Source organism: Marmota flaviventris, chromosome 11 (genome assembly GCF_047511675.1).
Source record: "Marmota flaviventris isolate mMarFla1 chromosome 11, mMarFla1.hap1, whole genome shotgun sequence".
In the NCBI taxonomy this organism is placed as follows: Eukaryota; Metazoa; Chordata; class Mammalia; order Rodentia; family Sciuridae; genus Marmota; species Marmota flaviventris.
The window spans coordinates 93,944,036-93,971,589 of record NC_092508.1 but is presented as its reverse complement, the minus strand read 5'-3'; the positions used below and the strand labels follow the sequence as shown (position 1 = coordinate 93,971,589).

General features: G+C 36.4%; 2 protein-coding genes across 11 annotated transcripts in view; one reads left to right on the top strand and one right to left on the bottom strand.

Moving 5' to 3' along the window:
• The window catches only part of Ccnt2 (cyclin T2), a 39,299-nt gene extending 26,502 nt beyond the window's left edge, over positions 1-12,797 (top strand). For 4 of the 6 annotated variants that reach the window (XM_027936826.3, XM_071619232.1, XM_071619233.1 and 1 more), the window contains 3 exons: positions 475-638; positions 6,105-6,175; positions 6,638-12,797. In XM_027936826.3, coding sequence (XP_027792627.1) covers positions 475-638; positions 6,105-6,175; positions 6,638-8,074 — 1,672 coding nt within the window. In that variant the 3' untranslated portion in view covers positions 8,075-12,797. Of the gene's footprint in view, positions 1-474; positions 639-6,104; positions 6,176-6,637 lie in introns of those variants that run through there. The other 2 variants (XM_027936827.3, XR_011709134.1) reach the window with 2 other exon arrangements.
• A 3,221-nt stretch (positions 12,798-16,018) lies between these two features.
• Positions 16,019-27,554, bottom strand: part of Map3k19 (mitogen-activated protein kinase kinase kinase 19) — a 37,379-nt gene continuing 25,843 nt past the window's right edge. For 2 of the 5 annotated variants that reach the window (XM_027936818.3, XM_027936820.2), the window contains 5 exons: positions 27,295-27,338; positions 22,963-25,410; positions 20,928-21,077; positions 19,047-19,744; positions 16,019-16,085 (listed from right to left, as the gene is read on the bottom strand). In XM_027936818.3, the coding sequence (XP_027792619.3) occupies positions 16,019-16,085; positions 19,047-19,744; positions 20,928-21,077; positions 22,963-25,410; positions 27,295-27,338 (3,407 nt within the window). The remainder of the gene's footprint in view (positions 16,086-19,046; positions 19,745-20,927; positions 21,078-22,962; positions 25,411-27,294; positions 27,339-27,554) is intronic. The other 3 variants (XM_027936821.1, XM_027936823.1, XM_027936822.1) reach the window with 3 other exon arrangements.

Genomic DNA, 27,554 nt, shown 5'->3' with positions numbered 1-27,554 from the left:
TACAATCCTTGATTATAATGTGACATTGAAATTACTTCGTCTGTCTTTGACAAATAGTCGTCTTTTTTCTTTACATTTTTTGCCATGACATTACAAAAGAACGAAAAATGCCACAAAAGTTTAAAATGTTATTTGTGCCTAGTGATTATTGCAAATATACTATCTTCCTCTTCTTTTTAAAAATACTTTGAATTTAGATACAGAAACATTTCAAAAAAATTATTAGCATTGATAAAATATTAATATGCTATGGGGAGTGAGGAAGAAAGCATTTCATAATCTATAGGTTTTTATATTAGAATTTTTATTGCTATATTAGCTTTTAATTTCATAAAATATGGTTATATACTCTAGATTTACAGAAGAAAACCTCCATACTGTTATTTTTGCTTTAATCTTACTGGTAAATGTTTTTCTTTGTTTTACATATTTAAATTTCTATGGCTCTGCGTTTTCAAACCTGCTCTACAACAGTCTACATCTTACGACCTTCTGTCTTCAGTACAAACCAACAGTGATAGCATGTGTATGCATTCATTTGGCTTGCAAATGGTCCAATTGGGAGATTCCTGTGTCAACTGATGGAAAGCATTGGTGGGAATATGTGGATCCTACAGTTACTCTAGAATTACTAGATGGTAAGTAGAGAAAAAAAAATTTTTTTACATTGAAAATATTTTTTTCGGGCTGGGGATGTGGCTCAAGCGGTAGCGCGCTCACCTGGCATGCGTGCGGCCCGGGTTCGATCCTCAGCACCACATACCAACAAAGATGTTGTGTCCGCCAAAAAACTAACTAAGTAAATATTTTAAAAAAGAAAAAGAAAATTTTTTTTCACCTTTTTATTGTGGAAAAATTGTATTTCTGTGTAGATTTTTAAAATAGTAAATTTCTATATTACGCACTACCCACATTTATTGAACATTGATTGATTCTGGGCAATTCAACACACATACCACAGTTATCTTGATGCTAATCCCAAATATCATTTCATTTATTAATATTTGTATTTCAGATGTTAAGTACTTTAGAAATCCATTTTAGTAATTGGATAATAGAATTTAAAGATAAAATTACATCATCAAGTGAACAGGATGAAAATAAGGATTCATTAGCCTAATGGGACAATGTGATATATATTAACCACCAATGAACATGGAAAGCTATTTCAGACTTTTCTAAGAAATACGATTTTAAATGCTATGGGTTTTATAGGACTAATCTTGTTTCAGTGTATAAACTGGGACTTGGTGTAAAAGTGGGTTTATAGATCCCTATATATTGTTCTTAATTAACTTGTGTGTGGCCTGGAGTTCAATCCCCAGTACTACCCAAAAAAGGGTATACACTCAAAGCTGGGTGTGAGATAATTGTATAAGATGTTAAGCGATAAGCTAGAGAGATTTTTCAGGATAACATTCCTTGCTCTATAGTGCCATTGTGGTCTTGAATTATTAAACATGAAGAGACAAGGAAAAATTGGGGATATGAGTGTTAGCAGAGTCCTAGGCTATAAGAAGCTTGCCTCTGAGGTCCAAAAAACTAGATCTATTCACTAACTGGAAAACCCAAAGGGAAAAAAGTAATGGTGAAAACAGGAAAGGAACTTTAATTTAGTATGACCCTTTTGAAAAAGGCAAAGTGAGACCAGGAGTCTCAGCCCTTTACAAGGGTCTGAAAATGACCGAGATTTTTATAGAAAGGGAATTGAGAGCAGGAGAGAAAGGGAATTGAGAGCAGGAGTTGAAGGTTTTCATAGCTGCAGGATTTACACAGCTGCCAAAGCAGCTTGTCTTGATCAGGCATTGTCTGGTCTATCTTTATCTCAGGATTGCTCAGGCAGGGTCAGAAAACTGCTGTTCCCTTGGGGTTAGTTTTGAGTCATCACAAGATGTTTATAAATCCAGATCTGTTCTTGAGATTTAAGGTGATACAGAATATAGGTGACAGATACAAAATGTAGGCAAAAGTGCCAACTTTTTAATCCTTTTAGTTACCCATTGGACATTTACAGTCAAAAGTGAAGAGTAGTGGGCTGAGGTTGTGGCTCAGTGGTAGAGCGCTTGCCTAGCATATAAATAAATAAAATAAAAGTCTATTGACAACTAAAAAAATATTTAAAAAAAAAAAGTGAAGAGTCTTAAGTACTGGTTAAGCAAGTTCTATAAATTACAGACCTGGAATTAGGGTTAGGACATTTTTAACCAGATATTACAGATTTCAGAAAAGAAATAGATGATAATTTTAAATAACTTTAAAGATTAAAAAAATGAAATGTCAGATTTCTAACTTACTCTTTTGGGGACTTTTCGAAGCTCTCTTCAAAATAGGCTAATGAGAAAACAAGATCATTTTTGTTACTGTTGGGGATATCTGTTACATAAAATTAGAGACCTGGGTAGTTATTTTAGATTGCATGGGCCATAAAGTCTGTATTGCAACTATACAACTCAACTGTTGTAGCTCAGAAACAGCTGTAAACAGTTCATAAATGAACATGTGGGACTGTGGTTCAGTAAAACACTTTACAAAACAGACAGTAAGGCCATATTTGGTTTACCGGCCATATTCCTATTATATAAGATTTGGCTTCTTTGTTAGGTTCCTTTTTCCCCCCACCCCCTTTTTTTTTCCTTCTTGAAAAAATTTTTTTTCCAGAGTATATATCTTAATGCTTACTAACCCCTGATTATGCTGTTTTTCTTAAATTGTTAGAGGTTTTCAGTTTATACAGAGGAAAGAAAATCTTCAGTGTGTTGAAATAACATCCACTAGAGAAGAATACCTTAGATTAGGTAGAGGGGAGTGATGGGAGGGGATAAGAGGGGATGTGGGGATAGGAAAGATAGTAGAATGAAACAGACATTGTTACTCTGTGTATATATGTGACTGACCAATATGATTCTGTAACATGTACATTCAGAAAAATGAGAAATTATATCTCATTTGTGTATGATATATCAAAGTGCATAAATGCATTCTACTGTCATGTATAACTAATTAAAACAGATTTTAAAAAATTGAAAAAAAAAAACCAATAAGGGTTTTTGTACCTGTTTTCATCTGTTCTGTAGCTTAAAAATAAGGTTATCTATATCCCTGCCTTACCAGATTAAATAGGCATAATTTTTATAAAAATGGTTTATATACATATTGTGGAAATAAAGCTCACAAGTAAGTAATCTGTCTTTTATCCTGCTTGTAGGTCACAAGTAAGTTGTTACTTTTTTTTTTTTTTTTTAACAATAGGAGCCACCTAAATGTTCTTCCACTTTAATTCTGGAAAAGTTCACATTCATTATTGATTTGGAGAGTGATTGAATAGGGATCTTGGAAATTTAACACATTAAGATTTTTAGCATATCATGTAGCAGCTATTTTCTTTTTTTCACTCGTAAAGTCTTAAGTACTTAAAATTTAATGTGTATCTGAATTTTAGCTTGGTGTCTGAAGTATTCTTATTTTTTATTAAAATAATTCATTTAGTGACAGTGTTCCAGAAACAACATTGATTTAGACTTTGCCTAACTATAAGGTTTTTGGGGTGTTTGTATATATTTTCAGATTAATAGACCCTTATATATGTGGTGGTGTTTTTTGCAGTTCAAGGGATTGAATTCAGGGCCTTTAGAATGCTAGGCAAAGCATTCAGTACGATTGAGCTACACTCTGAACCCTTACATTTTTTGTTACCTGGGATTGAACCAAGGGCACTTAACCACTGAACCACATCCCCAGACTTTTTTTTGAGACAGTCTCACTAAGTTGATGAGGCTGGCTTTGAACTTGCGATCCTCCTACCTCAGTCTCCTTGGTCACTGGGATTATAGGTGTGTGCCATAACATCCAGGGTCCTTAATATATTTTTTAGCTTTGAAAAAGAAAGGCCTCTATTTTTAAGCATTGTACAGTGTTTTTTGTGACTCTAACCAGTTACTTATGTTAACAGATTATTTAACAGATTCTTTGTTCCTTTGTTATAAAATTTAATAGAGCCAGGCTCAGTGGACACACCTGTAATCCCAGTGGCTCAGGAGGCTGAGGCAAAAGGATCTCGAGTTCAAAGCCAGCCTCAGCAACTTAGCGAGGCCCTAAGCAACTCATTGAGACCCTGTCTCTAAGTAAAATACAAAAAAATGGGGGCTGGGATTGTGGCTCAGTGGTAGTGCTCACCTAGCATACACGAGGCACTGGGGGATTCAATCTTCAGCACCACATAAATGTAAAATAAAGATATTATATCCATCTAAAATTTAAGAATAAATAATTTTTTAAAAAAATGGCTCAGTGGTTAAGCACCCCTAGGGTTCAATCCCCAGTACCCTCCCCCCAAAAATTAATGGAGTAGGATACATAAGAAAAACAAAGCTTATGTTTTTTGTCTGCTGGGTACCAGGTGTTGGACTGGGAAATATTGTGTGTATTTAATGTTTGACGACAAAGTTGTTAAAGAAGCTAAGTCAAAAAACAATTTTTCATTAATATTGGACCCAAAAGTATTTTGAATTTTCTAGTGTCATGCAGAAAAGTGGTTGGTTGGTTGGTTGGTTTTGAACAAAGAAGTGAAAGTCCAGGCTTTTATCCATACTTGATCAGAAACTCATGAAAATAACAGAACAGTTATAAAATGGTCAAGAAGGTTGCATCTTGAAAAGTTATTAGATACTTTGATTCATGTGGTGGTTATTAGCATATGTAAGTCGTAGGCTAGTTTTGGATAGTCATCATGCTGGTGCAGAATTTTTGTATATTCTGCTTTTTTTTGGGAGACATTCTATCTTGTGTTTTCATTGTCAATTTTAATGTTTGCTTAGAATAGTTTACACAAAAACTTGCTGTTTGTACTGAAAAATAAGTGAATCTGTAGTCTCCTGACAGAGGTTCCCTCCCACTATTGTGTTTCACTTCGCAGTGAAATTCATCTATTTGTTTTGAGGGTGGCCACTATTAATGATGCTATTTTAGTGTATGAAGTGATAATTTATTATAATCACAACACTTTGGAAAGTGGGTCATCTCACTCTCACCCTAAATTTAAGAAAATGGATAAAATTATGGCCAGGATAATTTGCTAATTATCACTATTTCTTAACACTATATATAAATAGTGTTGGTTGCTAGAGTATAAGTGGGGGAATTTATCCATTTATTTATTTTTACCTTTTCAACACTTTGAAAAGATTTAAAACTTAAATTATGAAAGAATGTATAGAATTTTCTGTACACCCTTCACCCAGCATCTCTGGTGGTGTTATGTAGCAATATCATCAAAAACAGAAAATTAACATTAGTATAATACTCTTAACTAAACCACAGATTATTTCCAGATTTTCCCAGATCCCATGTTCCATTTAGTTGACATGTTGCTTTAAGTTTGCCAGTCTGTAACAGTTCTTTAATCTTTCTTTCATGACTTTTGACACTTTGAAGAATAATGGTTAGTTGTTTTACAGAGCATTTCCTAGTTGGGGTTTGTCCAGTATTTTTTCATAATTAGATGGAAGTTATTTGGTTTTGGCAAGAAAACTGCAGAAGTATGCTTTATCTCACTAGGGATAAGCACTTAAGGTGATAATGCTTGAGTTTCTCCACTGTCAAATTATTATTTTTCTCTTTATAATTAATAAACACCTTGGAGAACATACATTGAGATTATACAAATATCCTTTCCTTCAAAACTTTTGCCCACTAATTTAAAAGAATTCATTGATAAAAGATCTATTGATGAATCTTGCCTTCAACAGATATTACTATATTTCTTGCCTAATGAAGTTTTTTGTGGGGTGGGGGAGGGACACTATATATATATATATGCACACACACATATATACACACTACAGAATTTTACAGAGATTCTAAAGCAAGTAATAGTGGCCACAGAGGGTGGGGGATATTCTTTTTAAAAAAAGAAGAACAACTGCTCTGCTTAGGCAGCTTTGAAAAAATACCAATTCAGAATTGTATCAACTTCTGTTGAAGGTTGAAGAGGAGTTTAACAATGAAAGAGATTAACTCTTAGGATCTCTTTTTTAATATTGCCCACTTGAAAGTAATTTAAATCCTAAAGACACCTTCTAAGTTTTTTATTTAAATTTTATTTTTAGAGCTAACACATGAGTTTCTACAAATATTGGAGAAAACACCTAGTAGGTTGAAGAGGATTCGAAACTGGAGGGTAAGAAAATTGGCAGGATTTAATAGATTTTCAGTTTGTCACTTAACTATTACATAGCTAACCAGTTTGAAATGATATGGTTAATCATCTTTCCAGTATTTGTAAATAATTAAGACATACCATAAGCTACATAGATTCATAGTTGATTCAGCTACTTTGGTGTAGGTCTTTCAAGTACATTATACTTTTTATTTTTAATTATCACTGATTACAATGAAAGTATTCATTGTTCAAATAGATAAATTACTGTCTCATGATGGGCTAAGATTTAGTTTTTTTTCTAAAACTAGTATTTTCAACTTGATAGCCTTTTGATATATCTCCAAATAAAACATTTATTTACTGGCAACAGAAAACCTGAACTCCAGGTGATTTTATTTACATATATCTCATGTCATCTTTTATAAGCAAAGAAATTTATATTCCTTCGTTGTCATTGCTTCTTTTGTTTTATGTAAATAGGCTAATCAGGCGGCTAAGAAACCAAAAGTAGATGGACAAGTTTCAGAGACACCACTTCTTGGCTCATCTTTGGTCCAGAATTCAATACTAGTAGATAGTGTCACAGGTGTGCCTACAAACCCAAGTTTTCAGAAACCATCTACATCAGCATTCCCTACACCGGTACCTCTAAATTCAGGAAATTTATCTGTTCAGGACAGCCATACATCTGATAATCTGTCAGTGCTAGCATCAGGAATGCCCAGTACCTCATATGGTTTGTCATCACACCAAGAATGGCCTCAGCATCAAGAATCAACAAGGACAGAACCGATTTATTCACAGAAACAGGAGACATCTTTGTCTGGTAGCCAATACAACATCAACTTCCAGCAGGGACCTTCAGTATCACTGCATTCAGGATTACATCATAGAACTGACAAAATTTCTGATCATTCTTCTGTTAAGCAAGAATATGTTCATAAAGCAGGGAGCAGTAAACACCATGGGCCTATTTCTGCTACTCCTGGGGTAATTCCTCAGAAAATGTCTTTAGATAAATATAGAGAAAAACGCAAGCTAGAAACTCTAGATCTTGATGTAAGGGATCATTATATAGCTGCCCAGGTAGAGCAGCAACACAAACACATGCAGTCACAGGCAGCCAGCAGCAGTTCTGTAACTTCTCCTATTAAAATGAAAATTCCCATCACAAATACTGAAAAACCTGAAAAATTCATAGGAGAGAAAAAGGAAAAAAGTGGATCACTAAAATTACGGATTCCAATACCACCCACTGATAAAGGCACCAGTAAGGAAGAACTGAAGATGAAGATAAAAGTTTCATCCTCAGAAAGACACAGCTCTTCTGATGAAGGCAGTGGGAAGAGCAAACATTCAAGCCCTCATATTAGCAGAGACCATAAGGAAAAGCACAAGGAGCATCCTGCAAACCGTCACCATGCAAGCAGTCACAAGCATTCCCACTTACATAGTGGCAGCAGCAGCAGCAGCAGCAGTGGCAGTAAACACAGTGCTGATGGAATACCACCCACTGTTTTGAGGAGTCCTGTTGGCCTGAGCAGTGATGGCATTTCCTCTAGTTCCAGTTCTTCAAGGAAGAAGCTGCATATCAATGATGCCTCTCACAACCATCACTCCAAAATGAGCAAAAGTTCCAAAAGTTCAGGTAGTTCATCTAGTTCTTCCTCCTCTGTTAAGCAGTATATATCCTCTCACAACTCTGTTTTTAACCATCCCTTACCCCCTCCTCCCCCTGTCACATACCAGGTGGGCTACGGACATCTCAGCACCCTCGTGAAACTGGACAAGAAGCCAGTGGAGACCAACGGTCCTGATGCCAATCACGAGTACAGTACAAACAGCCAGCATATGGACTACAAAGACACATTCGACATGCTGGACTCGCTGTTAAGTGCCCAAGGAATGAACATGTAATCATTTGTTTAGGTCAATTTTTCCTTTACTTTTTTAATTTAAAAATGGTTAAAGTGGAAAACTTCCTCCTGATCTAGCAGTGGTAACACCTGCTGTTGCTGCCACTGCTTCAAAATTTGTAAGTGCTGCTTTATTCTTCATTCTGAAAAGAAGAGATTATAGTAAACAAGTCTTTATCTCCACATATGATAGTGTTTATAAATACTGTAAAAGCATGGAAGGTGCAAAACTCAGTATTTCTACAATTGCAGCTAAGAACATTAGGATGAATGGCTGGCTGCTTCTAGGAATATAAGATGCCTCAAGCATCCATTATTTATAATTTGAATACTGTAGCTATTTTTTTGTTGCTTGGCTTTTGAATGAGTGTAAATTGTTTTCTTTTGTGTATTTATACTGTATGTATGATTTGCATGTTTCAATGATAAAGGGATAAAACAGTATGCTGACAACTGTTTACAAGAAAGTGGAGAAAAATGTACATACATTTTTGTATGTTTAGATATTACCATAAATACTCAGGATTGGAGCTGCTTGTAAGTATAACAATATACAGAATAACTTTATTTTCTCTTGTCAGAGTCCATCACTAACCTAAAACAAAGGTGGCACTTTTTCATGTTAACCTTAAACTCTAGGCCTTACTGGAAGCCATTAGAGGGGGACACTTCACTACCGGATGGGTATGCAGTGCCACAGATGGTCTGTACTGTGAGGCACTCAATTTTTGCCTTCAGAGGTTTTGACCAGATTGGCTGCTGAAATAACCCCTAATTTTCTGAAGGCTTGAAGAGGAAAAAATAAAGTTTACATACTCTTGATGTGAAGTGCATTTAAGTGTTTGTTGGCTTGTTGCAGTACTACAAAACAGCTATTAATAATGGATATGTGGATTACTGTGATTTGAAAACTAAATTCACAAAAACTTACATAGTGAAGAATTAGTAAGTTTTTCCTTAAAGAACTTTTAACACTACATATTTTAACAGTAAACAAGGATCACTTTACCTTTAGCATTCAGAATTACACCGTATTCTTAAATATACTCCTCCCCTGAAGTGTGTCTGTGTGTGATGCCATATTTTTTTCAGGTAAATGCAGTCTTCCTTATAAAAATGAAATGAAACCTATGCTCTCTTAATTGTTTTATATTCTAACAATAAAAAGATCACTGACTGTGCATTGTACCTGTACTTACAGCTTATGATTGTTATCAGAAAGTTCTATAAGGAAAAAAAAAAAAAAAACTTCAGTCTCCCGTCAAACCACTCTAGTGGAGGTTTTATATTTGTTTGCACATCTCAGTATATTCCTGTTGAGGTAAAGTTTGCACAGTCATCTGACTCCTGATTGAATAATAGACTTTAACATGGTTAAATTTTGTCTTAAAACACCAGTAGTATGGCTCTTGTTTATTGGCTAATCTTGAATTTATTCTGTGGTATACCTTCGAGCTGTTTAGTATCTTTGAGATGGGTTGGATTCAACTTCTGTTGAACGGAAAACTGTCTTAATTTTTCCTCTGTGTATATGAACTATTTTTGTTACAAAGCCACTGATATGTGCACAATTGTAATTTTACTCAAAAATCTTGTGGTTGTAAATATTAAGAGTTTAATCTTGTGCTCTACTTTTATTTAGCAGTTACCTTATTTGCCAGTAGCTTATAATTTTTTTTAAGATAATTGTTAATTATTTTTGTCAATGTTATTTGAACTTGGGAAACTAGCAGCCTCTTTGTAGGGACTTTGCCTAGCTAGCATGTCCACATTTGTTATTGTCTTGCATAACATTAGTAATCTTTGTCATTATATGTAACTTTGTTGCTCTGTATGGCATAATATTGTATCCATAAACATGGTAATTTTGATACAGTTATACTTTTACAGTGGTACATAATCCAAGGACTAGTATAGAATTAAGCTGAATGCAAGATGAGGGAGGGAAGGGTTTTTGTTCTTGGTAATTTTAGATGTGAAACCTCTACAGAGCTATCATGTGAAATGACATAGGGTGGTTGTGCTACTGTATAATTGGGGATAAAACCAGGAATTTTAATAAGATTTTGTAAAGAGTATCCAGAAAAGTAGTGAATTTATTTTCAGTATAGCATAGGAAACAATGTGAATATTTAAGGTCTGTGGCTGTAGTTAAACTTCACTAAGAATTTGCAGAATTGTTTTGAGATGTGGGAATAAAGGTAATTTTGTTGAATCTTTATTGGTGCTAATGATGGACAGTTAAAAAGATAGCTAGTGTATATTGTTATGGGTCAGTACTTATTAGTACTTCCAAAATTGAATTTGAAATGCTATGTATTTACTTTTCACTCTGTAAATGTAATTCTTTACAATGACTTTATTTATTAAAGGGCAGCCGGTTGTGATTTTTACAGGATTGTGTGAGCTATTGAAACTCTTTAACCTCTGAACAGGATATTAAGCTTCCAGAACCACAATGGGGATAAATGTGGAAATCTTTTAAAGTTTATTTCCATTAAACAAAAATCTTATAATTCATATTATCGTGAATTTGCTTTAACCAAATTGTTTGCATAAAATAGTTCATCTGCCTGGTCCCATTAGGCTCTACCAAAGAAAAAGACTCAGACAAATGGACATTAATACCATGAGTCTTCTTGTAAGTAGCCATAAATAAACCAAAATAGTATCAGATTTAGGTATGAATTCCACATGTGCAAAGTACTGTTAAGGTGATACGTTTTTTATGACATTTTAAAAAATATTTGAAATATTAAAAAGCATTATCTTCAAACATCTTATAAAAGAGTGATTCATTTTTAAGTTGTGTTTTCCCCAGATCACAGATTTGTTACCTTTATACAAAAGCACATTACAAACAAAAGCTTTACTTCTACCTCTGATCCAGTTTTCCAGTATTGTTCTGTGCCCCCTTGAATATTTGCCTTAGCTACTTTATGGTGTTTTCAGAACCAAAGCAAAGGAGTGTTTGTTCATATTCAGGAGTGTCTGACATTCTCTTTAGGTAGGTCAATAACATCTCAGAGGCCTACATTATAAAATCACTGGTAATACTCATTAGTGATTGAGACCTTGCGGCGTCTCTGAGTTGTCTGTATTTAAATCCTGAAAAGTAATGGCATTTGTCCTAGGTTTTCTTTTTGAAAGCAGTTGCAACATGTGTGAATTAGTTCAGGTTATTCACAGTTGTTGAAAGAAAATTTCTACAGGATGTATGTTTTTGGATGTCATTAGGGGATGCTTATGGTACTTTGTACTAACAGATTTTAATTATATAGGATACCTTATCTTTGGGACCTGTCTATCCTCTTTGAATTAAAGAAGTTACTTATTGAGGTCCACTTTAGATGACCAGAGTAAGATGTTTTTGTTAGTTAACAAATACCTTGCCTTAAAAGGTTTCAAGCACATTTTCATTTATATTTGAGAATTTAAATTGCTGGTATTTATTCCTTAATCAACTTTAGAAATAAACCATTGCTTATATGTCGTGAATATTATTATACAATACATATTCTTAGAAATTTTAGTGGTTTTCATTTTTGGAAATACTTTTTATTTTTTCAAACATGGTAACTTGTAAAGGAAGACAGTTATGTTCATTAGATTTCACTGTTCCCTGTTTTATCTAAATGAAAAGCAATATTTCTCACCTATTATGCTTAACTTGCTATGTGATTTTTAGGGGTTTTTTGCTAAGCAATTTTTGAAAATTCTTGTTATAAAGGATCCTTGACTTAGTATTAGCAGTTTCTCACTCGGCTGACTTCCTTGGGAGGCAGTAGGAATTCACTAACCAAATTTACACAGAGGAAGGATCAGCAACCCTCTGGGGCAACTTGAAGTTACAGTTTAAGTTTTATGTGCCCATATATTTAAGAGAGGCTGGTTTTTAAACACTGGAAAAACACATTATGCCCCTGTCCTCCTAGGCTACTGTTATGATAATAGTATGTTAATTTTGAGAGTTTGCGGCTATATTTATATCTAAAGTTGAAGGACAATTTGATTGTTGTAAGTTCACAGATGTAAGCCAAGCCAGAAGTTTGCTTGTTTTATAAGAAGTTTGCCTGAAACATGTATCTTTACAATTGAAGTAAACTTGCCAGTGCTCACTATTTAGCTCTGATACTATGCTTTCATTTTTTTTTTTTTTTTTTAAATCCAGTGTTGATTTGGACCCCACCGGCTTTTGCTTCTTGACTTCTCTTTTTCTTTTCTGTAATTTATCCACATTTCTGCTTGAATTTTTTAGGTAGGTTGATAAGATGTATTAAAGGTTGCATAACTAAGAACAGTTCTGTTCTCATTCACTGTTATTCATTAATCTCAAAAAGTAAATTCTGAAAGCTGTTTAATTTCGATTTCCAAATTATATGAGAAAGCCTCACTTAAATTCTGCTTATTGACACTTCCACTTAGTAGTTTGATTTGCCTTTTGTTTAGTAATGAATACATTCCTGTTTTTAAGGTGTGTTTTTCAAGCAGTTTCACTTGGTTAGAAAGACAAAATGGGTACTTATTTCATTGTAAACAGAGATTGGGATTTCATTTTCTGAATGTAGTTAACCCCCACCCTCTCCCAAGGACAATTGGGATCTTTGCTGATAGAAAAATCCAAAACAGGAGTTATGTATATACTGGCATGAATTAGTCACTGAATTTCAGCTTCTCAGTATCTATATAAGGAATTAATAAAATTTGCTTACTGACAACATAAATCCAAGGCTGTAACATGTCTTGTTAAATCAATGTGAATTAAATAATTTTTAGTCCCTGGGAAATGTGGTCTCTAATATAGTTGACTGTTTGGGGAGGTACTCGAATTGAAACCAGGGACTGAGCTATGTAAATCCCCGGTCCTCGTTTTATTTTTTAGTTTGAGGTGGAGTCTTGTTAACACGCTGAGGCTGACCTTGAATTTGCAATCCAGCTACCTCCACCTCCCAAGTCATTGGGATTACAGGCACGTGCCCACCAAGCCTGACTACAATTGACTATCCAAGTAACTATACATATATCATGAAGGAATGCTGCCTCGGATTGGATGGTCTGCATTCCAATCTCAGCCCCACTGCTTAATACAGTGATATTAGGTGATATATTTGATTTTGTGTCTTCATTTGGTTCCACGTAAAGTCAGTTTTTAAATCTGCCCTCTCCAACTTCCTCTGTACTCACATCAGTAAAGATAGTTACCCACATCCAGGATTTTAAAGTTTACAGAATCACCTGGAAAGCTTTTTTAAAGACAAGTTCTATGCTTTTAAATAAATGCTTTAAACTGTATAACTATCACCACCACTTGAACTGGGGATCAATCCCAGGTGTTAGTGCTGAGCTGTGCCCCTAGCCCCTTTTTAATTTTGGCACAGGTTCTTGCTAAGTTGCCCAGGCTGGCCTCAAACTTTGAATTCTGCATCCCAAGTAGCTGCCTAAATTGAATACTTCTTTTAAAATACAGCAAAAGAAAAAAAGGCAATTTTACAAGTGTTGGAGTATTTAAGTTGCTCATTGAGCAGATTAAGTTGGTTTTTATCTTGCAGCTGCTTTTTTTTACAGAAGGCCCAGGATTGCTCTAGTGGTCTTCCAATAGAGAGTAGATATTATATGTTATCCCACATGCTAGAGAGTTCGCTCTCCTTGTCACCACCTCATTCAGCAACTGAGAAAGGTCCACAATATCAGGCCTAATGTAGGTTAAAGTTGAAATCAGAGGACTGCTTATTTTAGAGCTTTACTTGGAAGTTAAAATTTCTTTGTTTGAATTTGGACCTAGAACATAAAAGAAGATCAAAACAAAATGAAATTTTAAAGTGTGATGGTATGAAAACTTGGATAGTTGTTCTTGGTGGAAATAGTGATGCTCATGGATTGGAAGGCAGTATAACTGCTAAGTGTAGAATGGAAAGCTTTGCACACCATTAAAGTATTCAGAATACATTCTAGACTTCTGGTATTTTGAGCAAACCTTAAGAATGTAACTGGTATTTTAAAACTATTGAGTCTGGAAGGCTGCAAGGAAAAGAGCTTTCAGGTTGAATATATCTGGGTAGCAATCCCAACTACCAGTTTGGTAATCTTGAGAAAACTACCTCTGAACCCTATTTTGAAGGTTTGTTTTTTTTTTTTTAATTTCAAAATTGTGTTGTTTTCTTTATTAACAGAAAAGGAGTAGGTTATTTTAATCAACTTAATATGTTCATTACCATGGTCTTTGTACACGAACATTCTCTACCCTTTCCTCATGGGTGTAATAGGGTTGAATATTCAGTATGATAATCAAATCCCCTCTGCACCCATTCTGGGAATCAATTCCAGGCCTTGTGTAGGCTTGGCACTACCACTGAGCTATATCACCAGACCTAAAAGATATTTTAAAAAGACTGAAAATCTCCAAAATGAGAAAAGAATTAAGCCCTACCTTTACAGAATCACATTATTTCTGATCATGTTGGTATGCAAGTTAAGTAAAATAAGGAACTAGTTTTAAAAATAAGCTTTTCAAATATGAAAAAAAACTGTCCAAGCTTGAGAGAAGGGAAGTAAACTCAAAGACTTCATTCAGTGTTATATGTTGGTCAAAGCAAAATCTGCTTTTTCCTCACCTGGGCTACATTTTACATATATTTCTCAAAAACTAAAGCAGCAGCTTGGTTTTGGCAAACCCTGATACTATTGTTAGAAGGCACCTGCAATTAATTTATAGTTGTGCCATCCTGAAAGACTCTGGATATAGCCTAAAACAAGTGTCGATGAAATTTAGTGGATGAACCCACAGTAATTAAAATAAAAAAAAATGTAAAAAATTGTCCACCGACTTAAAGGGACTTGAAATATTCTAACAGTTCTTTTCCAGAAATAGAAATGTTTGAAAAGTAGCCAGGTACACCTGTAATCCCAGCGGCTTGGGAGGCTGAGGCAGGAGTAGGGTGAGTTCAAAGCCAGCCTCAGCAAGAGCAAGGCTCTAAGCAACTCAGACCCTGTCTTTTTTTTTTTTAATATTTATTTTTTAGTTCTTGGCGGACACAACATCTTTGTATGTGGTGCTGAGGATCGAACCCGGGCCGCACGCATGCCAGGCGAGCGCGCTACTGCTTGAGCCACATCCCCAGTCCCTCAGACCCTGTCTTTAAAATACAAAATTGGGCTGGGGATGTGGTAGAGTGCCCCTGCGTTCAATCCTGGTACCAAAAGAAAAGGGACCTTTTTGTAAGAAAAGGATGACTTTAACTCAAGTGAAGTGACCAAAGTTCTCTGAAAAATTTATGCTGTGGATTCATTCTCTTACCAGATCTAGCTTTTGTTCTGCCAGCTGGTTTAGGCTTAGCCAGTTCTAGGTGTGGTAGGCAGAACTGTCAAATCATATTATGCATTAATTACAACAAAAGCAGCCAAAGTCTTATGACTCTACCTTAAATAAATAGTTCAACAACTCTCTCATGGAACATCAAGGCACTTACCTCCTGGTAGACCTCAAGGCTCCTAGAATCTAAGGTTAGCACTGCTGCCAAAGTAAACAGTCTTAGCATCTCTTTTGACTTAATTTCCCCACTTTCTTGTAGACTCCTTTACAAGAATTAATAGTCTCTACTCACCAAGACAAGATAAATGTCTTTAAATTTATTGTATACTTATGAAATTAAAATTGAGAGGCCAAAAATCAAAGGAAATACATAAAACAATAGATTCCTGGACAATCAAAACCATAAACACTGGAACAGATCATTATTTAGGAAACCTTTCTTATACACATGAATAATCATGCCTGAAACTTGAGGCTGCTAATATGTACCTAGAATTTGCTGTTGGTAACACCGTAGGATCTGGTTAAGTTGGGGTAGACAATTTCCAAGAAGAAAACAAAGGTCCTTAACCATCATTCCCCACAATTAAGCAATAACCGCATCTACATTGGCCTGGGGAGAAAGTCTTTGTGTTCTCAGTGATTTCTCTTCAAGAAGGAGTGTTTCAGGAGCTGGAGAGCTGAAGGTCGCTCATGCTGGTCCCTAAGAAGGGAAAACACATTAGAAGCAGCACCCAGTAATGTGCCTGTAAGATGCACTTCACCCAGTGCAGACTTTGAAGATAAAAGTACAGCCACCAACTGTTCAACAGACTTGGGCTGAGTCCAGACTCCAGTTTTCAGCTATGTAATCTTAATGACTCAGATTTTCCTCATCAGTGAAGTGGAGTTAAGAATAATACCTGAGTTAATAATAATACCTTAAATAACATACATCTATACATCTGGGTTTTAAATGGTAGACCTGTAGTAGTTCAAACCAAAAAAGCCCCTCTTTTCTATTCTCTTGTTCAATTTCTTTGGGGTATGATTTACACACAGTCACACTTTCATGGGTATAGTGCAATACGTACTTTAAATTAACATTGGAATCCAGAACTGAAAAAAATTTTTGAAAGTAGACACTTAGACACTTAATTTTAGGAAGTAGACACAAAGTGCATTTTGGTGATAAATTGCAATACCACCATGTTGGGCATTTTTTTTTTAACTTTATTTTATTTATATTTATGTGGTGCTGAGGATTGAACCTAGGTCTTCACATGTGCTAGGCAAGCACTTTACAACTGAGCTACAACCCCAGCCCCCACTTTGGGCATTCTTAAATGAACATAAAGTAAAAGGAAATGGTTGCTGAGTACTATTGTGATTTAGGGTTTTTTCTTCAAGAAATTAAAAGCTTTTGGAAATGTTCCTGCTCAATAAGCAAATTGGCACACTACTGAAATTGTCAATCATTAGCTGCAATGAGCTATGCCAAAGGCATTCTTTTGCTAGCTTTTGATAGTTTGAAAGCAAAATGACCACCACATCATTTTTCAGGTGAAGATGGAAATAAACTACTTTTAGGTGTTTTTTGTATATCATTTCAAAATAAAAATCACCATAAGAGGCCCTTTCTCCTGCCTTCAAAATAGAAATCACTCCTCAAAAATCTTTCCCTTTCCATCTAACTGCTATCCTCTTTTATCCCTTCCAGATGTTCCTAACATATCCAAGCTTAGTGAGTTCCCCCGTGCAACAAAACTTGTTTTCCCCTAAATACTTAGTCATTTGGCCCCTTGCCCTGTAGTATTTATCCTCTTGATATTAAACAGATTTAATGAGCTCATCCTTGTCTCTGAAGCATTTGAAATACTCACTATTCCCTCCTACCGGAAACTGTCTCCTTTTAGACTTAGAAGGAACTGTGCTTTTGATTCCCCACCTCAGGCAACTCCACTCCTTACCTCCTTCCCTTTGTCCCCTCCTTTCTCCAGTTATACACCAGACTTGATGCTGTGCTTATTCTGTTAGTTTCCCCCGTGAGCACTTTCAAAACTATTTTCCTCTTGGCTACAGCTGTCAACACTTAATCATTTTTTTTTTTTAATGTTGTTTGGTGCTGGGGGTTAAACCAAGGGACTTAAACATGCTGAGCACACTAAGTGATGTCCCAGCTACTGCAATGTTTTAAAATTGTAAATGCTAAAAGCAGTATTCTCATCCAATTTATTTCCTACCACTTTCCCAGGTCCACTTCTGTCCTGTTCAGGCCTTGCTCCTGGTCTGTACCGGATCACCTCTCTTCCTGAGTCTTTAAGACTGTCTCATCCTTTACATGCACACCTCTAAGGAATATCCTTATAGGAATCAGGTGAGATGCTAGGGTCCTTCAGGGTTTTGCCATAGAATTTCAGGAGGTAATTATATATATATGTTATGATGCTAATTAGATGTGTTAGTGTTCTCCCTAATGGTTAGTAAACATGCGGTCTTAATTGTGTGCCCCATACACAATTTATACACACCATTTCACTTCACAACTCTGTTAATTTATTATTAGTGGTATGAGTTGTGTATTTGCTTAGTTTATGAAGCAATGTTTCAAAAGGAGAGCCATAAAAGATTCCACTCCCTTTAAAGAGCTTTGTGTTTGTATTGTTTATGTAAACACAATGACAAACTGAAAGAAAATGAGGTTTCTAGCTTTGAGTCAATAATAGGTAATTGTTAAACTCACACAAAGCAACTACAGTAATTGTAAAAGCAAAGACCAATCTCCACATCTAGCTCTGTTCCCTATGATATTCCCAGCACCATTGTGTGTGTGTGTGTGTGTTCTGTGCCTGGGGCTCTGTCCACAAAACCTACACTGGGATACTTAAGATGAGTCTGCATCTAGCAGTGCCAGAACTACCCCCTAGGGTATATGTTCTTGCTCTGGTCCATGTGCTCATCCTAAAATTCAACCAGGATAGGCTGATAAATATGTGCTGGGAAAGGGAGATGGGCACATTTCTTGGCAGACAGATAGCCCCCTATACCCGGAGACAACAATGACAGTCACCCAATATGGTCATTGTTAGGTGCAGGACAGGCTGAGCTAAGTTGTCTACAGGGCAGGCTAAACAAACAGTAGCTACAGGATAACCCACTCACTCAAATCCTCCTCTGTCTGGTCCTTTATCACCTGTTTGTGTCAAGGCTGAACACTCGACCCCCAGCAGTCTGGTGCAACAGAAACCCACATCTGACCCCTGCCCAATCTGCCTGGCAGAATATGACACTACTGTATGATCCAGACCCAGAGACCCCATCAGATTTTGGCTATAAAAACTCCCTCCTGTCGGGCCCCTCTCTCCTGCTCTTGCTCTCTGTCTCCCTCTCTTGATCTCTCTTCCTTCTCTTGCTCACTCTGTCTCCCTCTCTTGCTTTCAGTCTCTCTTTCTCCTCTTTTGCCATGCTGCAATAAAGATCTCTTGGTCACTCCAAGTGTTGTGGTCACTTTCCTTTCAGTCATGATTACTTTCAGCACAAAATCATTCCCTGTTTAATTTCATAAATGAAACCGTTTTTAATGGGTCAGAAATTATAAGGCCAGTGTCAGTTGCATGGAATCTCTGGGTATTTCTCTCTCTCTCTCTCTCTCTCTCTCTCTCTCTTCCTACTTTCAGTTTCTTACCTGGTCAGGCACATGCGCACAAAATCTGATGCATTTTCTGAGAAGTGGTCTGGTAAAGGAGGCATCAGCCCTCGGTGGGCTCCAATGTAAAACATGGCTGCCATCCTGTCCATGGAAGCCAGTGGAGGCTTCCCTGTAGCCATCTCAAACACAGTGCAACCAATGCTCCAAATGTCTGATTTCCTTCCATAGCCAGACTCATTGATGACTTCTGGGGCCATCCAATATGGAGTCCCATGCATGGACTTAAGCATGTCACTGTGAGTGCCATTTAAGCCTGCCCAAGCCAAACGCTTAGCACAGCCAAAATCGATCAGCTTTATGATTCCAGTTGGCATGAGCATAACATTATTTCCTTTGATATCTCGATGGACCACACAGTTCTCATGGAGATAAGCAACACCTTGCAGAATTTGTTTTGTATATTTACAGAACACCATCTCAGGCAATGGTCCAAAACGGTTTATAATACTAGAAATTGAGCCACCAGGAACAAACTCCATGAAAATGCTTACAATGTTCTCTTCCAAGCAAGTCCCCAAATAAGCCACAATGTTGACATGTTTCAGTGCTTTAAGTAAATCTACTTCTTCCTGCAGTTTCCGGTATTCTTTTTCAGTAGCCAATTTATCAGAGGTATCCAAGGTCACCTGTTTTACAGCTATTAGCTGCCCTTGGCTAGTGAGACCACAGTATACCTAAAAGCAAACCAATACTTGATTACTAAATTTAAATGACATAAAGGCATGTTTACAAAATGCCTCATATGACATTTGACTTTCCCATCTCCTCCAAAAGCTTGTGTTCTTCTAAGTTGCTACATCTCCACCTAAATATAGAGTATTTAAGCAAATTCTGTTTCAGTTGAGCCAAGAGGAGGATGAGCAAGAAGCATGGCAATGGACATCATAATGACTAGGATTGACTAGAATCCTGGCTTCACCATTCTCCAGCCATGTAACTTTGAGTAAGTTGTTATTGTGTAATTTTTTTGGGGGGGTGCTGGGGATTGAACCCAGGGCCTTGTGCATGCAGGGCAAGCATTCTACCAACTGAGCTATATTTCCAGCCCCTGAGTAAGTTGTATGATCTTTCTGACTTCATTTTTTTGGTCACCTGTAAAACTGAAGTAAAATTACTTACCTCAAAGATGTCTATGATGATTATATCCTATGGTGGTTTGGTAAATCTATTCAATGAATAGACATAATTGGGTTAGGTCAGATCTAAAGCTCCCTGGAGAGGACACAGGACTTGGCAGTCACCCTTATGATGTGATATCAGGGAGTTTTGTGTCTTTCCACCTTCTCACTGATTCCTGAAATGTCCCCAGTTAGAGACTCTGCAGGTCTCATTTGGGGGTCAGTCTTTGTAAATACTATCTAGACCACTAAGATTTTAGATTTCATAAAAATTTTGTAAATTTTTATAAAATTTACAAACCACAAGGAACACCTTTTAGTTTTTCCACCCAGCAATGAGTTCTGCCAACTTCTGGTAGCATCTGGAGCTAATGAAGGAAGACATTTCTTTCCCCTGGGCTTGAATGTGGAATAATGAAAAGCTAGAAATGAAATGGCCACTGTACCACTACATGGAGCCTGGTGGACAGAGAGACAGTGACCAGATCCTGATGATATGGTTTGACTCCTGAAATCACCAGTGACAAGAGCCAGACCAACCCCTTACCTTACAGATACATAAAGCAATAAATGTCCTTTTCCTCAAGCCAGTTTGGGTTGGTTTTTCTGTTACTTCCAACTGAAAGTGTTTGAATTTGAAGTAAGAGTGTGAGCAGGAGGACTTGGGGAAGATGGTTAGAGAAGAGAGGGGTGGAGGAGGGACAGGGAGTTCTGATTTCTAGTTTTTATGGTAACTTACTGTGCCGTAGGCTCCCTTGCCAAGGATCTCACCCTTAGTCCACAGGATAGGTTCTTCATGCTTTAAACTATTTTCAGAAAATGTCTTCTTTTCATTTGAGTTGAGAAATTTCTCTTCCCTGTCATATATCCCGAACCCATTACTATACCTCTGGAAAGTGAGACAAAAAGACACCATTGAACTCTGAGTGTTGGGATAGAGAGAAGGGGTGCAGAGTACTGAGGAGTCTTCCTTTCAAACGCACCTGACTATGGCTCTTCTCATTGCTCATGGGTAACCTCTAGACACAGATTTCACAAAACTAACCACAAAGAATATCTTATTTGTATGCTTCAGGCTTACTAACTGTACACATCTCCACACATTTTGTCTCATATACTTTGTAGAAGGAAGTCTTATATAATTTATAAACATACAAACATGCATGTATAGCACATATACACATACACATATGTACTGAGAGACACACCTGCAGCCACTATAAATCCTTCCCTCTCCTCTGCCTGCCTTTGAGTCTCTGTCAAGTAATAGTGGTTGACTCCCTTGATACAGTAAACTCTGAATAAATAGCCTTTTTGTGTTCTTCATTTATTTCCAGTATGCACACATACACTCAAGCACATATATATGTACACAAACATACACTAATATACACACATATGCAAACATACACTAATATAAACACATATTTACACACAAACACCTATCATTAGTTTCTATCTCTTTCACACACATACGCGCGCATATGCAGGCAGCCTCAACAGGAATTCAAGTGTCCAAGACCAGCCATAAGAAGCTGAAGACCCACAATCCTGAAGACCCTGGGACCACTCAAAAGAGGATCTCTAGGCCAGCTGCACTGGTACTATTGGAAGCCTGTTAGGCTCCAGACAGACTGAATCAACATCCACATTTTAACAGGATTCCCAAGAAATTACGTTCATTCACAGTAAACCTTGAGAGCTTCTGCCCCTGAAGTCAGGAGACAAGCATCCCTCTGAAGAACTTAAGACCACTTTTCCACTGGGCTGACTGGGACCAAAAATGCTTCTTTTTCATCTCTCCTGGGGTTGGAACCAGCCTGACCCCACCATATACCAGCTGCATGATTTTCTAAACCTCAGTTTCTTCAATATGGGGATACATTGTTACCTACAATACTTATAGAGCTATTATGAAGCATAAAAATGAGAGAATACAATGTGCCTGACTTTCATGTAGTAACTTCTTAATAAACCTAGCTATGGTATTTACATTGTTTGTTCCTCTGCTCAGCTTTTTAAAATAAATATACCTGACATTTCCTGAAGAGTGTATCTGCCAATCTGCATCTGAAATACCATTACTATTTTCAATGTCTTGTAAGTGGCTGATATAGTGTGGATATAGTGTAATATAATCTGTCTTAGTGTTCAGTAAAAAGCATTTTAACTTAATCTACTGTTTCTGTCTTTAAAGCCAAAACAAATAAGACCTGACTATCTGTTGATATTCTGTTCTCCTCCCCTCCACCGTTAACTCCCATGCTGAGTAAAATGTTTAATTTATTTTTCAGTATTTTTGTTATGCCTCCTTGAGAGCAATAGCTGAGTATTAGATACCACTATCTCCAGAGTTCTTAGCACAGTGCCATAAATATAGTAGGCATCAGTGATAAATGAATGAACAATCTGAAAGCAGGTACTCAGGTGCAGGGACTCTTCATGTGAATGAAACAGTGAGCTGCTTCACTGGTACTGATTATTTATTGAATAAAATATTTCTTGAGTAAAATACAGACATTATTTAAATAAATAGTTTGTCTATGTTAACTTATCCCAAGTGACTTCATTGTAGTGACAAGCTCAATTCTAGAAGCAAGGAATATTGGCCTGGAGGGTGAGACCTTGACTCTAACCTTGCAACCAAACAATGAGACCTTGAAGAAACTATTTAGTTGTCTTGGGTTTATGACTCCTCTTTTGAAAATAAAGGGTTTGAACCAGATTGTCTCTGAGGTTTCTTCCCACCCTGGTGAATCTTTAATTATACCAACCTGTATTCTGACATTTGTTGTCTCTCTGCCCAGTTCTTTGGTAGTATTTCCTTTCCTACTGAGGACAAGATTTAGGTTCTCAGGATCAGTTTCATTTGCCATCATTTGGGAAGAGTTATTGTCTTTTTCATCAAGAGCTAACAGTTCTGCAGCTAGACAACCTAATAGTTCATCTGTCAATTCTTCTTTCTTTACTGAGTCCAGAATTTCTTGGGAAATTGAATTTGCATCATTTAAAGTTGTTCCAAGTGTTTGATATGTGATTGACTTATTTGCTAAACTATCTTGATCCAAAGAATGTGCCCAGTGTTGATATGTTTGGGAAGATGCATTTTCTTGTTCCTCTTGGAAAGAGAAACCCCCAAGTGTTTTGGGGTTATCCAAAACACTATCAAACTCAAGATAATTTGTTAACATTTGGCTGGAATCTATTTTATGAAGAGGTGCATTATTATTCTTTTCTTCAAATGCATACTTGTTAGAACTCTTCTCACTGGGCAAGACCCAGCTGTTTTCTGAAGGGACAAATGGGATCTGGTGATGTAGCTCTTCAAGTTCTTGCAGGTCTCTAAGACTTGTGGCAAGGATTTGATTATTGGAAATGTCACCTTCATCCGTAGACTCTTCCATAGATATTTCTTCAACTATAGATATATCTAGGGCAGGAAGAAGCTCATTTTGTTCAGGGAACTGCTCAGGAGTTTGGGCCAAGTTCATAGTCTGAACTTCATCTTTGGAAGATAGAAAGACATTTCCTGAAGAGTGTATCTGCCAATCTGCATCTGAAATACCATTACTATTTTCAATGTCTTGTAAGTGGCTACCTATAGCCTTGCAGCCCTTTTCCTTAGAAATTGAACTTTTATGCTTTTGTTTAAGGCCAAGTGAAGGCTTTGTAGGTTTAATATGTGGTCTTTTCTGAGAAAGTCTTGCTCTGCTGTTGCTGTTCCTCTCACTGTGTGAAGATCGACATTTATTAGAGATACATCTGCCTGATGGAACTGAACATATCTCATGATAATACTTGTTTTCATGCCGTTCAGCCTCTCGCAAGTGACTATAAACAGGGGTCCCAAACATTTCATAGATTCCAGGTCCATTAGCAGTTGAATTGATTTCCTTGAACATGTCACTATATTTAAGATCTAGGTAATGTAGTCTTGGCTCTGTTGGTTGAACAGAGAGAGGAACACATGGCTTTTTTATTCCTGGATTTTTACATATGCAAGGAAATGATTGCTTTTTAGTTTTCTGAGTCCAATAGCTGGATTGCTTCTTTTCTAATGGTGGCATTCTCCTTTGAAACTTGGATGATTGCTGAGGGCCAGAGTCAACAAACTCCAATGCAGGGAAAATCTGAGTTTTTATGCTAGTTTTATGCATATTAGGCTTAATAGAAGCTTGAATGGAAATCATGAAATTGTGAGGTGTCCTGTTGTTTATCTTGGTCTTTGAATCCAACTTACTTCTATGGGTCTTCATCTTACGTTTGTCATTTTCTTGGTGTGCAAGAACATTGAAGCTATTGTTACGAATAGAGCTCTTCCTTTTTTGGAGGCTTGGCTTGGTTATCGCTGTTTCCTTGGGGACTCCATCTCCAGGGAAAGTAATGTGGATAAGAGGCACCAGCCCATTCATCTCTGGTTTCATTGCTTCTGCCATTGATATTTTTACATTTGTCCCCATATCATTATGACCTTCTGGAAGCTTTCCAAAGGGGCCATCAGAGACTACACTGGACAAGCTTTGAAGTACTGTAAACTCTTCTAAAATATCTCTTGGTCTCACTGTTTCACCCTTATATACTGAAGAGCTTTTTGAATCAATTTTGTCATGTCTAACTTCTTCATCCTCATTTGGTGTTATTTCTGTATGCTGAGCTTCTTGGAGCTTGCTTGGAACAGTACATACAGTTTCTGCATTTTGTTCAGATTTACTGGCTGCTGAATCCTCTTTCTTTCTTGATGAAAAATCTTGAGGGTTCTCTTCTGCTTTTCTCACTTCAGGACCATGACATTCAATATCCTTTTCCCTATCTGTAGAAAGTTTACCTTCCTTAATATTCTCAAAGGACACCAAAGACTTCCCTTTTTCAAAGAGAGAGATTTCCATGTTGTCCCATCCTTCTCTTTCCTTGGATTTCCAATTCACCTCCACCTCCAGGTGTTGCCTGTGATGATCAGACTTCCGAAAAGAGCACATGTTTCTTGACCAAATGGAGCTATCAGAAAACCTGAGAGTCTGATCCACCAACCTTTTCAGTGGGGCTTCCTGCTGCTGGTTTGCTGGACTAAACTCATCAGATGAACTGACCGATGCTGGGAGTTTAGGTATGAAGGGTGTAAGGCTTGAAATATTTCTTTCTCTCTCTTTTGGGAACTTGTAACTTTGGGGGAGAGTGAGGACACCAGATCTCATGGGCAAGAGTGACAGTGGAGGCAGAGGGAACTAAAAGAAAAGAGGAAAAAAAATAATGAATATAGAAACATAAATAAATATTATGTTAACTTGTTTAAAGACTTGTGTAGAGATTCTAATACTCTTTTAAGGAAGGCCTTTAAAGTACAAACATATCTATCCTAGAGATCACAATTTTAAAAACTAAAACCTCAGGCCAGAAGTGTGCCAGAGGATATACTTAGAATGTATAAGGACTGTGTTCTATCCCTAGAATCAAAGCCAGCAAAACCAGAACACTAAAATCTCATTTCCAATGCTTTTATTTTTAGAGCTAAAGTAAAACAATCCTTAAAAAAAAAAAAAATTAAAGACTCATGGTTATGCATTTTAAAGGAAAGCTATTCAATAATGTAAAATGTTAAAAGTTTTAAAACATTTTCTGTTCTCTTTTTACTTTCCATAAGAATTAAGATTTTTTTTAAATAGCCAGAAATTGAGGCTGCATCTGTTTTAACAATGATCATTTTATTATTAACTAGCTCAAAGTTTGTATCTGGAACACAAATACTCAATCTTTTTTTGCAGAGTTTTTTTTTTCTTTTTTTCTGAGGGTGGTTTGTAAATGTGCTACACTTCTTACTTGAATGTTAGCAACCTGGACAACTTTTTGTTCCTTTTTGCCATTTTCAGACTAAGCTAGTTTTTATTATTACCAACCTCTAGAGGTCAGTGTAACACTTGTCTGTACTCATGAAGCTATAGACTATTCAGTGCTTCTTGCTGTGATCTTCTCCCATGTATACAGATTCTACATCTAATTGTATAAGGATATTTATAGACATTGATCATGTGTGGAACCTGAGAGTATGAATTTAATTTTCATTCTATTACCACCTATGTGTAGGAAGGAAGGGAAAGGAACATGATTAGAGACTTTGGCATTAGGAGGAGGTGAGATGCAGTGTGGTCCAGTTTTTTTTTTTTTAATATTTATTCTTAAGTTTTAGGTGGACACAATATCTTTATTTTACATTTACAAGGTGCTGAGGATCGAACCCAATGCCTCGTGCATGCTAGGCGAGCACTCTACCTCTGAGCCACAACCCCGGCCCCGTGGTCCCAGTTTTATTGTCTGGGTTTTTTTTTTTTTTTTTTTCGTTTCTCAAAATTAACTTAGGAAATACAGGCAGATTTTCCCAGTGCTTAAATATCTTCCTAGTAACTGCCACTCAATTTATAGGCAAACAAGATCCTTTTTAAGACACTAAGCAATATTGATATATAAGTATTTTCTGAAAAGCTCATTGGATACAGAAGGGTGAGGGAGCTTGAGAATTGAAATATCTTTTCAAAAGCTTTACTTATAAATTAGAACATCTTTTCACCATTGAAAAAAAGAATTACCTAGTTCCTACATAAGTTAAATTACTTCAAATGAAAATGTGTATAAGAAATATTCTTGGGGCTGGGGTTGTGGCTCAGCGGTAGAGTGCATGTGTGAGGCACTGGGTTAGATTCTCAGCACCACATACAAATAAATAAAATAAAGGTCCATCAACAGCTAAAAAATATTTTAAAAAAGAAATATTCTTGTCACATAAGAGATCTTTCACTCTACAGTATATCCTTTGTATCGTTTTAACTTTGTACTATGTTTCATATTTTATGTTTTCATAAAAATAAGTTACATATTTCTGAAAAAAAATATTCTTGCCTCATTATGTTGAGGACAGGAAACAGCTTGGAAAAGCAATGTATAAGGAAGGAGATGATTTTCTCAGGAATGATTTGCCAGTCTATAATTTATATGAGTTCTTATTTTTCCAAGCTATAATTGCTGACTTTTTGATTCTGAATTGTTTGATAGTTTGTCCCTAACAACCAAAGTTCTTTGCTTTTTAATTAAGTCAAAAATGTTAAAACTAATCTTACCTCGATTCTTCGGCTACTGTATTTCATATCAGAGGTAGAAACTTCTGCAAGAAGGAAAAATATAATTGGATATTCTTAGTAATAGAGTATGCACTGTCATAAGCCAGAGTTTGGGGGTGGAGTAATTTAGACCCTAAAGTCTGAGAAAAGTGTTAGAAATTAAGAGCTTTTCCCTGAGTAATCCACATGGAAGTGGGTATGGAATGACTATACAGAACTTTAAACAACTGCCACCAGGAGGGGTTATTTTATACAGTAGT